The sequence below is a fragment of the Misgurnus anguillicaudatus genome, chromosome 4 (genome assembly GCF_027580225.2).
Source record: "Misgurnus anguillicaudatus chromosome 4, ASM2758022v2, whole genome shotgun sequence".
In the NCBI taxonomy this organism is placed as follows: domain Eukaryota; kingdom Metazoa; phylum Chordata; class Actinopteri; order Cypriniformes; family Cobitidae; genus Misgurnus; species Misgurnus anguillicaudatus.
In genome coordinates, this window is record NC_073340.2 from 24,547,985 (window position 1) to 24,562,224 (window position 14,240).

General features: G+C 36.9%; 1 protein-coding gene across 1 annotated transcript in view; it reads left to right on the top strand.

Moving 5' to 3' along the window:
• ablim1b (actin binding LIM protein 1b) overlaps window positions 1-14,240 on the top strand; it is a 75,183-nt gene that overhangs the window by 36,986 nt on the left and 23,957 nt on the right. The window contains exons 5-6 of the mRNA XM_073867026.1: window positions 958-1,087; window positions 1,283-1,376. Coding sequence (XP_073723127.1) covers window positions 958-1,087; window positions 1,283-1,376 — 224 coding nt within the window. The remainder of the gene's footprint in view (window positions 1-957; window positions 1,088-1,282; window positions 1,377-14,240) is intronic.

Genomic DNA, 14,240 nt, shown 5'->3' on the forward strand with positions numbered 1-14,240 from the left:
CAAAATGTTTTTGTTGAACATTTGGTCTTATGTTTATTTTTTATTTTTTGTTTCATTAAGCTCACTTCTGTTTATGAGAAACAGCTGAGCTCTAAAAGAGACTTGTGATTATTCTTCTCTGTCTCTACGTGCAGATTGTCTCATTCCTATACAGAAAACTCTGCAGGTCTCTTGTGCACATAGCGCTGAGAGAGGTTGAAGCTTAAATGATGCATTAGAAGGCAAAACGCAGCGCAATGCATCATATCTTTTCCTCACTGTCAATGGCCGCATTAGCGCCACGAGCAACATCAGCAGCGTCTGGGATCTCCCTGCCCCTGCTCATCCATCTCTGCTTTTTAAAAAAGCTTTTGGGATCTCAGCCAAGGAACATAAATAGAAGATGACAACCCTAAGCTATTTTTAGCACTGAACCTTTTACACACATTACACAAGTATAAACGAAATTCCCTTTTATACCTACCGGACAAAGCTCTATCTTGTGGATGTAGACTGAAAGAGTCCAACAGTATAGCATGATGTAATGATTATATACTGTGAATTATTCATAGGTAGATTTTGCATGAATTAGATGGAAATGCTATGTGGCTTCATATTAATTTATGGGAGCATATTGAATATAATCATATGTGTGTAGGGTACAGTGTATCAACAGGCCTGTCTTACATCTAAAGGAGGATTTCTGTGACTTTATACAGCCACCTAGTGGAGGGAGTTGTTAGTGCACACATGTGGGTATTTAAAGGGATAGTTCACCGAAAAATGAAAATTCTGTCATCATTTACTCACTCTCATGTTGTTACACACCATTATACATTTCTTTTTTCTGATGAACCCGAAGGAAGATGTTTTGAGGAATGTTCAAAATGGAAAAGGAAATAAAACTGTTCTCATCAAGCGATTTATTGGGACACTGCAGTCTCCATAACTGTGGTCTGATCAGTGTGTGTCCTCTTTGCAACTGTGCAGGTTGTGGCAGGGACATAAAAAATGGTCAAGCTCTTCTGGCCTTGGATAGCCAGTGGCATCTCGGCTGTTTCAAGTGCAAAGTCTGCGGAAAGGTGCTGAGTGGAGAGTACATCAGCAAGTGAGCTATGCCTTCATTATCTTTTATCTTTTACCATCTTGTGACTCTATATAATTCCCCCTCTCTGAATCCCTTACCTGACATCTTTTCTAATAACATTCAATTACCGCTCTTATCCCGATTTCAGTGAGGTGAAATACAATACAATTAAAACATAAAACTCTCTCTCTTCTTCTCCCATCGTGCTTTCTAAAGGGATGGTGCTCCATATTGTGAGAAAGACTACCAGATCCATTTTGGCGTCCAGTGTGAGGCCTGTCATCAGTTTATCACAGGGAAAGTTTTGGAGGTGAGTAACAAATACGTATTTGAGCCTTTTCCATGGGGTGTGTTTGAAAATAAACATTTCCTGGGTTAATTTAAAGGAACAGTATGTGGGATTGTGGCCAAAACTGGTACTGAAATAACAAAACTTGTGGCGAAAACTGGTACTGCAATCACATAACTGGTGGCCAATACATAACATGACAACATAAACATTAGTTGAGGGCTGCAACTACACTTTTTAAATGACAATATCCTGGCCGGACCACTGTTGTCAGTGATATAAGGATTTGAAATGAAAATGATTTCTTAATGTCTAGTGAAATATCAGGGCTATTTTATGATTAATTGATATACATTTCTTACATACTGTTCCCAATGGCTGGGATTGTTTTGTTTTTTTGACCCAACACTGCATTTTTTAGAGTGAAGGGAACTATATAGTATAGCTTGTATGCACTATAAGTTAAATGTGAGCATAAATGTAATGTTAGGCAGCATCCATGTATTCTTTGTAGAAAACAATCCCATAATGCTTTGTAACAAGCTCTGTAAAAAAATCCATTAAAGATGCAGTGGTGGCCGGTGACTTCTTTTTTCCACGGCGCTTGATGCGAAGTTCGTCACAACATGTATGTAGCCCATCATGTGTGTGGTTCGTATTTTCAAAATATGTGTTCTGCGCATAGAGACCTTGTGCGCATCACATGTCTTGTCAAAATAAGTGCCTGCTGCAGACGCGTCTAAAAGAGTTTATGATAAAAGTGACGCTTGCGTTTGCCAGATACTCGCATAATCTCATGTGTATTCAGAGTTTAGTGTTAAGTTAGTGTCTTGTACGTATTTTGTGAACGTGAGCATTTCTTTTACGTGATGCACATGACGCAACAAACACATTATTTTGAAAGCAACACACATGACACTCCGGACACTTATTTTGAATTTATTTTGCGCCCCTTGGATGAGCAGTCACAAGCCGCCAAGATGAAAGCCAAGCAAGGACAAAGTAAACTTTTGACCATGAATCACAAAACCAGTCATAAGATTTATACATTGTCTGAAAGCAGAATAAGCTTTCCATTGACGTATGGTTTGTTAGGATGGGACAATATTTGGCCGAGATGCAACTATTTGAAATTCTGGAATCCGAACCTGTAAATCAAAATATTGAGAAATTCGCCTTGTCCAAACAAAGTCCCAAACGACACATATTTTTTATATATATTTACAGTAGGAAATGCACATATATCTTCATGGAACATGATCTTTATTTAACCCTCTGGGGTCTTTAAGTTTATTGGCCCACTTGAAAAGTTTTGACTTGCAATGACATTATTTTGTTGTTTATGAACATAATAATGGCATATATACAACATGTATGTACAAATTTGTATATTTGAGAGAAAAATTTTTATGCATGGTCCACAAATCCCAAACTAAACATGTTATCCTAATTATTTTTGGCATAAAATTTTTTATAATTTTGACCAATACAATGTATTGTTGACTACTGCTACAAATGTACCCATGCAACTTATGACTGATTTTGTCGTCCAGGGTCACAAATCTAATGTAAAGCAGCATGCATGTATTATTTGTAGAAAACAATTCCATAATGCTTTGTAACAAGCTCTGTGAAAATATCCATCCAAGATAGAAGCCAAGAACGGAAAAAATCAACTACAAATATATTTTAATCTCATTGAATACAAAAAGATCACAAAAAATAACCACTGAAAAGTAAAGTAAGCAGTAAAAAGCTCAGTAGCAAGGAAGCTTAATTTGGGTATGAGGAATAAGATTTCCCAAAGCAGTTGTAGATCGGTTTTATTAATGATATGTAGGGATGCACCGAAATGAAAATTCTTGGCCAAAACCGAAAAAGAGGAAACCAAGGCTGAAAACCGAAACACCGAAACAAATTATTATGCAAATTATTAGTACCATTGCATTTATTGCTATCACTGTGAACTTACTTTACTAGGAGTGTGACGGATCACAAAACTCCCGGTTCGGATCACATTACGGTTTTTAAGGCATGGATTGGATCGTTTTTTTGGATCAGTAAAAAAAGATGGGAAAAATCTAATAACAAATAAAGAAATTGCAAACATTTATAAAAAAGAACAAGGTTGCACATTAAGTAAGGTCTGAAATTAGCATTAGTTACAGAAATCGAATTGAATGAATCATAACACTGTCTTAATTGTATTAATTAAATATAATTATTATTATTTTTAGAGCTACAGAAGTGATTTTCTTTGGTTGTTTGATTAACATAAATGACACAGACTTAAGTAGGTTAATTGAGGTTACTGTCTCTTTAAGATCAAATAAGCACATACTGGTTTGTGACTGTAACCTATATATATATACACTTAAGAGTAGACATAAACAAATTTTATTTAGAAAAAGAATACTGTGGAGATCATTTTGTTTGTATGTGCCCTGTCAATAACAGAAAGATTTAATGTTCGCTTGTGTTTTGAAACGCGTCTCTCGTATGCACTACTGAGTGGCCTTAAACGTGCACGCACACAGAGATCAAGGGTGAATCCCAAGCAGCGCAGCATAAACCGTCACGCCACATAAAAACGTTGTTTTTCATTGCTTTATTTCGCCAAACGTATATGTTAATGGACAGTATGAGACACATTAGCGCAGCTCTCTCTAAAGGTTACACATCACGTCGATCGATTGATCACGTCTGACACAATCAACCGCATGTTTCTCTGTGCATACAGAAAGCTGCTCACTTTAGTGCCTTTTTGCGGTTAAATATGTCCACACACCGCAGATGTTGCTTCAGACAAGTACATGCAGGTCGCGGTTTCTGTTTGCGTCATCATAACATTTCGGCCGTATTTTTTCTGTGATAAAAGTCTTTCAGCCAAAAACCGAAAATGCTCTTTTGGGCCATTTTCGGGCAAAATTTTTCGGTGGCCGAATATTCGGTGCATCCCTAATAATATGTCCAGCAAATTGATGTATGATATGTGTAGAGTCGCCAAGAGGAAATGTTTATTGCTCAGAGGTTGCTCTTATAAAGACTTATTCAGTATCCCTTTACATTTGGTTGTAGACTTTGGGCTGTTGGCTGTGTACAGTTTGAGACAATCTGAGAAATCTCCATGCGTCATATTAGAAAAACTTCAGAGAGGAAACTTCTCAAAATCTTAATTTTCCTCATTTCTGCAGCAACAATTGAAATCCTATATCCTAAAAATGGTCTCTTTCTCTTTAGTATTTTGTTATCCATGTCAGCATGTGTCTAGTGTTCCAGATCTTACACTTTTCTTTCCCACTGAACCTATGTGGTTGGATCCCCTGGGAGAGTTTTGTTAGTCTAAGTAACACACAAATGTATACACGCATAAATCTCATGTCACAGCTGCACTTACATTATAAACAGCTTCATGCATGGATCATTCATCAAATGTTTGAGAACAGACACCGGTCCACTGGGAACAGAGCAGAGACCAAGAACCATCAATGCTGGACAGATTCCAAGGGCCCGCCCAAGCTATTGTACATGGGACGGCCCCTTTGAGGCTGGTCCCCTCTAATAGGGTGAGATACAGAGAGGTAGAGTTAGTGGAGAAATTCAGGAAAGTTCTCAAGGAAGATTGAAGAAGTGAGGGAAATGCAGGAATACTGTCATAAGAGAACGAGACTAGTATAAATTTTTACTAAAGTAAATAAAGGATTTGAACTACAAAGCTGCAGGTCTGGGGTGCCACACGAGCAGCCTGCCAAAGGTAAAAATATATTTTAGATGTAAACTATACGCTAATTCTAGCTATTTGTACTTGGGTTGAAGTTATCTGACATGTGATTTTGTTTGAAAGCATTTGTCAAATACTTCTGCAGTTCTGTCATGCTGTTTGTTTTTTGCGTATGTTACATTGAGATGGGTGTGATTCTAATGTAAGCATGTATGATGACTTTCTCTTTGCTGTTTAGGTCAATTTTGTCTTAATGATTATACTGACCTGTCAACAGTTTATTAGGTAGTGTCAAAAGAGATGTTGTGTTATCCACACACACAATCTCTGTCTGCACTCATGTACTCATGTTGTGTTTATGGGGATCTGTGCAGCCGCAGATGGCGAGGGGAAGTGCACTGGAATCTTATGTATGTGACCGCAGGAGATCAAAGTTACAAGAATGTTTATATAAATCCACCAAATTTTGATCTGAAGTTTAAAGCAACAGATGCTGGTCCGCAGATGGAATCTCACTTGTGTCAAAAAAGCAAATTTAGATTCGGAGAAATGGTGCATGTACTGTAAGTGCTTCTCTGGAATGCTTGGATTTTTGTAAACTTGAGGTTTGGTTATGACTACAATGAAGACTTTAATGAGTATGAGTAGGATGACAACAGAGAAACTAAATAGCAGGCAGGGTTATATTACAGGTTATATTACGGAAAATTGCATTGATCAGAGTTTGCTCTTTCATATTGTGGCTCAGGAGATTTGATGGAGATCTCAGTTGTGTTTTATTTAGTCTCAGATGTTTTCCTAAAATTGAGAGTCCATTAAGTGTATGGAGCTATACAATTCATGTAGAATTTATACATAAAATAATCTGGATTTGGGAAAATTTGATAAAAAATGTTTTTAAATCTCTTTGAAATCTTTAATTATATTTTATATTGGCAATTTTGAGCTCAGATTCTAAAATGGAGACATTGTATCAGAAATATCTGAGATGCAGAAGACTTCCATATGCTCTCCATATAATCTCATTGATGTCTATAGGAGAAATAACTGAGTTAAAGAGATCTTATCCGTGACTTTTCTTAAGGTTTCAGTCATTGTTTACTCACCTTGTTGTTTTAAAACCTATATGACCACGCTATCCTTTTGCATACAACATAAGCCTACACTAGTCATACAAAATCACTGATACTACACTTTAAACAGGTCTGGGTTATTTTTTACCCATGTTGGGTAAATATTGGATAGAACACACCACTGGGTTAAAATTGACCCAATGCTGGGTTATTATTATTACCCATGGTTGCATAACAACAACCCAACATTGGGTCAATTTTAACCCAGTGTTGTGTTCTGTCTAATATTTACCCAACATGGGTAAAAAAATAACTCAACCCTGTTTATAGAGTAGTATCGGTGATTTTGTATTAGGGCTGGGCGATTCGTCCCCATAAAAAAATCTTAGATTTTTTAATAAAAAACTCGATTTACGATTCGAATCGATTTTTCCCCCCGCCCCCATTAAAAACAAAATAATTGCAAACTGTATATATTTTTAAAATACATATTTATTATATTTAATTAAAATGCATCAACAAAAAATTGGGAAGGAAGGAAGATTTGGAGGATGCAAAATGTATGTCAGTGTTTCCCACAGATCTGAAATGTACTTGTGGTGGTAGCTGGTGAAAAGGGCAATCATTATAATCCACAGACAAAAAATGGTCTACTATACATGTGACACAGAACTAATAATGTGTGACACAACACAATACTTTGAATTATTGAACATTAATATTAATTTCACATTATAGTTCATTAATCTAACCACCCCAAACTTTCTTTGCCATTAACAAAGCTGACACTGTTTGTCAAAGCACCACAAAAACACTTACTGTTTTTGCACTGATATATGAAGCAATTAGACCCCTTTTATCAAACTCAATATAATACTATACTATGTACAGTATATTAATAGACAGTGCAGGTTTATAGATTATAAATGTGACTGATGTTATAATGGTAATAATTTCTATTATAGGCACTTTTACTGCTTCTGCTTTCTATTTCTCTTTTGCCGATTAAAATAGCTTAATCCACTCATTATTTCAGATTTAACAGTCTACTTGCTGTCCCGATGACAGTTGTTATCACCATAGAAACCGGAGGCACGCTGAAACTGAACTCGTGCTTTTGCGCGTTAGCGCTCACGGCCGTTCACCGATCGACTCTGGTTTTACACACATTAATCATACTTGGGACCCAAAGTAATAAACTAGGACCGACCCGGACCAGACTGACCATTTCAAATATAAACCCGGAACTGTACGGGTCCTCTCAGTGAAGAAAGACCTCTAACGTTAATGGTAAAACTCTGCTCAAGTTCAGAAACATGAAAGGATACAATGTGACACTGAGCTTGCTTCGCATCGCACCCAATTATTGAGAAACAAAGAGCATGTGAACGCACACTCAACGGGAGAGACGTGCTTGCACGCAAAATGAAGCCAACTTGGATGCTATAAACACATATGCACATAAGCATATGCGACCATTTTGGTCGGAGTGTAGTTCCCTGGCTGCTCAGTTACCTCAGTATGTGCTGCAGTTGATCCAGTTTGCCGCGCTGGATGATGAGTTTATGATGCGCTGGATGATGAGTTTATGACGCGTGCATCTTCACGGGCTCTCTCAACAAAACACGGGTCATTCATTTGAGTTCAGAAAATACGGAAATTCTTAAAGTGATTTTTTTCCTGGGCGGGTTGCAATTTACCTGGGCGGAATGCCCAGTAGAGCCTATGTTTGGGAAACACTGTAGCCTATGTACTGCGCTATACTGCAGAGGGGGAGAAAAAAATCTAAAAAAAACGATTTTTTTTAAAAATATGAATCGATTTGACCTACCAACTCGATTTGAAAATCAAATTGATTTTTTCCCAGCCCTATTTTGTATGGCTGTGTAAGGTACAAAAGATCTCACTGGGGTGGTACCCGTTCAAAAAGTACAGTAGCCGCTTGTGAAGTGATTTTCTCAGTGCCCTGATAACATTTTCATCCCAAACTACGACAGCATCTTAGGCACACAACCCCTGACAGAGCTGACTAATATCACGTTTACTCACCATTTTCCGCATGTAGTACCAGAACGGTGTTTTCAACCATGATAAGTAAATTTCTAAAGTGTTTTTCGTTTCATGTGTTAAAGTACTGTCAATCTACAGGTTATTTAGTGCTCTAACACATCCTGAAGTTTGACCTCTCTGAGTTTTTCAAAATAAAAGGTTTAAATCTAAGGAGATCATATAAATAATTTCATTATTTTTTACAAAGATTAATGACAAAATATGTTTGCAGTTACATTTTAACAAGGTCACAGTCATGTATATTTAATAAAAACAAGTGTAACACAAAAAGCTATCTTGTTTTGTTGTGTAATGCTACGTACACACCAAACGCGGGGCATCGCGTTACTCGCTCTAGATTACTCGCGGGATTAAACTTCGTGTCATGCAAATTTTCGCTCGAGTTTAATATTTTCAATTTGGGCAAAGACGCATTTGAGGCGAATAACGCGTGTTTTCGCGGCTAACGCACCGCACATATCGCGTCATTGGCATCGCCCCACGCGAGGACGTGTCTGATTGTGTCTTTGCATTGACTTTGTATGTAATCTACTTGTGCAAATCGTTGAACTCACGTCTGATGTGAACCCACAGTTACTTTTGACCCACCTGTGTGTTACTTTTGACCCTGCAAGTGGGGTCAAAAGTAACAATTTACTACTTATGTTTAAAGTGAAATTGTACAAAAGTCGTTTTACATTTTTACAAAATTCTACCTAGTATTGATAGACCACACTTGTGAGTTATTTACCACAGCAAAAATATATCTTTTAAAATTAAATTTTTCTGAAAAATAGTACTTTCGCCCCTGCTCTCACCTAATCCGTAATATTAATATTATCCACTATAGATTGCTCAATTTATAAAACTGAAGCAAAAGCTATTTTTGTCAACATTTAAAGGCGGGGTGCATAATCCCTGAAAGCCAATGTTGACATTTGAAATCACCTAAACCAGTGCTTCTCAATTATTTTCTGTCACGCCCCCCCTAGGAAGAGGTAAACATTTCACGCCCCCCCCCAACTCTCCGCCGCGACTGTAAATAGTATAATTTGTCTATAAAATTACACATCTGCAAAACATTGTATCCTTATTAACATTGAGAAAACACAAAAAGAAAACACAAAAAAAAAGAAATATCGATCAACTTAGAACAAAGAATAACTTTATTAACATTGTTTTTTAGTCTGTAACAGAAAAGACTTAAAATGCATCAATTTGCCTGAAATAAAAAAATCAATCCTTTTTTAAAGTATAATATTTTTTGACCATTTGATACTGAAAAATTAAATATAATCAATAAATAATAATAAAAAACACAAGCGGCTTATCAGCGTGATTGGGGTGTAATGTCTTTAAAAATCACTGCCTGAAAAAGTATTTTCTCTGGGGTCTCGCGCCCCCCCTGGTGTCACTTCGAGCCCCCCCTGGGGGTCCCGCCCCACTATTTGAGAAGCACTGACCTAAACAAACACGCTCCTACCCCAATAGAATCTGGACCTTCTTTTGATAGACCCGCACCACTAGGGGTGGGCGATATGACCAAAATCTTCTATCACGATAGGATTAATTTTATATCATGATAACGATATGTATCACGGTAGAGTTTAAAATAAAGATTTAAATCTTTAATACCATAGAAATGTTCATAATTCTCACAAAAAACATATACAAGCATAGAAAGAAGATAAAAACAAACAAAACTCAAGCTCTCTGAAGATAAACAGTCAATGATATAAGAATGATAATAAATAATTATGCATGTATGTATAAGCCTATATATATATTTATTTAAGGTTGAAAAGTGATTTAATCAGGAGCAGTGAGAGATTTTCTCTAAATGCTGTTTGATTAACACGAGTGCCAGACAGGAGCAAAATTAGGTAACTTTCCCTTTAAGACCAAAGTCCAGATCCAATACACTGTTAAACATGCGCTTTCTCTTTTAGCTGTTTACTTTCTCTTAAGACCTAACTGGTCGTGTTTATGAGGATGCTTGCAAAGACGGGAATTTTGACGCATATGTGTATTTAAGGCCAATAAAGCGGAAAAATGCTCATGAGCTTAGTGAGCAGCGGTCGCGCGACTTGCGCGCTCCTCACAGACAAAAAGAGCAGCGGTTGCGCGACTTGTCCGCTCCTGACACACAGAAAGAACGCACACATACAGATCTGTTGTCTGTGTTTCAAATGGCTTAAAATAACTTGTTTTAAAACTGCAGTGCTTAAATACGTGTACAAACGTTACGTTTTCGCGACCACGCGCACAGGAGCGTGATGTGGGCGCGTAACCTCGATAGAAACAATAGTCCAAAATCTCTACCGGTTGACAAATTTCTACCGGTTAATTATGTCTACCGGTTTATCGCCCACCCCTACGCACCACACATACGCAACCCAAGCAATGATGTCGGTTAGTAGACACGCCCCCTTACTGCTGATTGGCTACAAGTGTGTTTTGCTACTTGCCCCGACTCTTTTTTCAAAGTGTTTTTCAAAAGTCATGCACCCCACCTTTAAAACTCTGTGTATGTTTTGATAACCATTCTGAATCTAATCTCTAACAAAATTCCTTTACAAAAATGCAATTATTTTAGATTTTTGCTAAAAGAAACCTACCTATATTTAAGAGGTTTTAAAAAGAGAACAAATTACGATAGGATGAAACGTTTTTTTCCGTTTTGTTTGTTTGTTTGGAAAGCAGAGAGTCTGTTCTTTCATTCGATATATTTGTATGTTTACATATTTGCAAAAGATATGTAATTTTCCTGGAAGGTATTTTGTGAAACTTTTTTGAAAATCACAAAAAATGTTGGGGGGCAACTTTTAAAAAAAGGCTGTCGGGGAATGAATTAAAGGCGAGAAATGCCCCAAAAATAACAAAAAAGTACATCTTTGTACCTAAAGGGTACATGTTAGTACTATCATTGCTACCTCAGAGGGTACATATTGGTACCTGAAAGGTGCATATCTCCACCTAAATAGTACATTAGGACCTTTTTGAAGGGTCCCAGTGACAGCTTTTGTACCTTTATTCTGCCAGTTTTTATTCTGTATTCTGTGCTGTCAGCTTATGTATATCAACTGTGGATAAGTTATTTAACATCACTGAATGTTTTGTCTATTAAACCTCAACTATGAGTCTAATGAGACTCTCCAAAAATGACAAAGCAAGTCTGTCACACCAGCTGGCCCTGCATTATCTCATCTTACACACTGTCTTTCTGCTATCACTGTTGCTTTCTCTTCTGTTACAGTGCCAAATATCTCAGCAAAAAGCATCTTGTCTGGTTCTTGCTCATTGATTTGTAGATTAAAGAGTTTTTATGAGCAGTGGATAGTGCTAGTCGAGAATGCAGAGAGTACTGTGCCTACTGTAGTTTAAGGGTGTTTTTCATCACGTGTTACAGTAACCAGCTAAACACCAGCTTGGCCTTTATCTCTCCCTCCCTTTGCATCGTTTAGCCATCACTCCTGTTTTCTCTTTCCCCATCTCTCTGGCTCTGTCTTTCGTCCACACCCCTCCATCTGGTCTGACGCACAGACTCAGACTGTTCTTGGCGCGTTCCTCACAGTTAGCTGGCCGTTCTTTGTTTTCCTCGTTGGCTCCGTATGATGCAATTAGAAATGAAATGCTAGCTGTCTTCTTCAGAGTGCTACAGAGAACATGTTGTCACTGGAATTTGTGTACTGGAAAACTGTTGCGTGGTCTTGTTGCCATGGCGATAGGGGCCCCGGGAGCCGAGGGGTCACATCTGTGTGAAATCATGGGTTTTAGCAGCATTGCCTCATAGTTCAAGACGGCGGTGCGCTCTGGGATGTTTCCCCTACAGTGCGGCCAAACAGGCGACTCCCTCCTTGATGCTCGGAGCTCCAGCTGATAGAGGAACAGCCAAACAATTGAATTGTGTGCATGTGTGAAGCTCCACCTGAAAATAGCTAAACAAAAATTTGGGTTTCTATTAGGAATTTTTAGGTGAAAAGTCATATCTAAATATTCTTTAGCCTTTTGATGATTTTATCTCAGCAATTATTGAGTCATTTTGGTAATATAGTTACAATAAGGTTGTTTTTGTTCACATATCCAAACAATGAGTAATATAGTTTAATAGCATTTATTAAAGGAACAGTATGTAGGATTGTGGCCAAAACTGGTATTGCATTAACAAAACTTGTGGCTAAAACTGGTACTGCAATCACCCAACTGATGGCCAATACACAACATGACAACATAAACATCAGTTGAGGGCTGCAACTCCACTTTTTAAATGACAATATCCTGGCCAGACTACTGTTTTCAGTAATATAAGTATTTGAAATGAAAATGATTTCTTAATGTCTTGTGATATATCAGGGCCATTTTATGATTCATTGATATACATTTCTTACATACTGTTCCTTTAATCTTTGTTAAAGGGACATTCCACTTTTTTTTTAAATATGTTCATTTTCCAGCTCACCTAGAGTTAATCATTTTATTTTTACTGCTTTGGAATCCATTCAGCTGGAGGTAGCATTTTTAGCATACTGTAGCTTAGCACAATCCATTGAATCTGATTAGACCATTAGCATCGTGCAAAAAAAAGAATTTTGATATTTTTCATATTTAAAACTTGACTCTTCTGTAGTTACATTGTGTACTAAAACCGACAGAAAATTAAGATTTAAGATTTTCTTGGCAGATATGGCTAGGACCATACTATCATTCTGACGTTATAATCAAGGACTTTGCTGCCGTAACATGGCTACAGCAGGCGTAGTGATATTACGCAGTACTGAAAATTGTCTTTCAAAATTGCTATTGAAATTAACCAAGGGGACTATTTTGCGGGCAGTGTGTAATATCACTACGCCTGCTGCAGCCATGATACATCAGCAAAGTCCTTGATTATTACGCCAGAATGAGAGTATAGTTCCTAGCCATATCGGGCTAGCAAATTGCAACTTTTAATTTTCCGTCGGTCTTAGTCCACAATGTAACTACAGAAGAGTCAAGTTTTAAATAGGAAAAAATTAGAAACTCTTTTGTTATTTTTTTTTGTGGGATGCTAATGGTCTAATCAGATTCAATAGATTATGGTAAGCTATGCTAAAAGTGAGATCAGCTCTATTAACTCTAGGGAGCTGGAAAATGAGCATATTTTCACAAAAAGTGGAGTGTCTCTTTAACTAATGTTAACAAATACAACCTTATTACAGAGTTTTACTATTATTTTTATTTATATGGATTATAAGATTTGTATATATTACTGTTTTTGCATAATTGATAAAAAATAATAGTGGTAAAGCTAACAAATTGTTAAATCAGAAATATGATTAAATTCATTTAAATGGTCAATTTGAACTGATTCATGTCAATGATCCCAAATTACCAACTCTTAATCAGAAATGAAATAAAATATCTGTCTCAACACTTTTAACATCTGCAATATGTGAGACAGAGAGTTATCACGAAACAAATCCAATGACGCAAAGTGTCTTAAGGAAGTCTAATGCCCAAATAGAAAGCACATTAAAGTGATCACAACTTTTTAATATGTTGCATAACTTAAAAAAAAACTTTAAATGAAAACACATGAAATGAATTTCAGAATAATAAACTTTTGGGCGGGATTCTTGTCCTTAAGAATCAAAAGCAGCATTTAGAGAAGAGGTAAAAAGTTTATGGAAAGAATTTACAAGCCAAAATACAAAGCATTTCCTGAAGTAAGATATGGTTTTAATGAGGTTTTGAAGGAGAGAGATATCACCAGCATTCCCACAGCTAACTAAAAACCGTCAGAATGATGACGAAATAGCTTGGCAGATGACTTGCAGCTGTGTGTTACATGCCCATAAGTGTTGATATCGCACACACCATATGCATATTATGTGATACATACACTGTCCTGACTTCTTATATGACCTATTTTATAGTATGTACTATACGCTAGCTACAGTAGTGTTAACATATAAAATCTCAGTCTGAAGTTCTCCATCTTACACAGTCAGTGATGTTGTCAAGAATAACTTGCAGTCATTAAAGTAAAACAGGCGCAAAGAT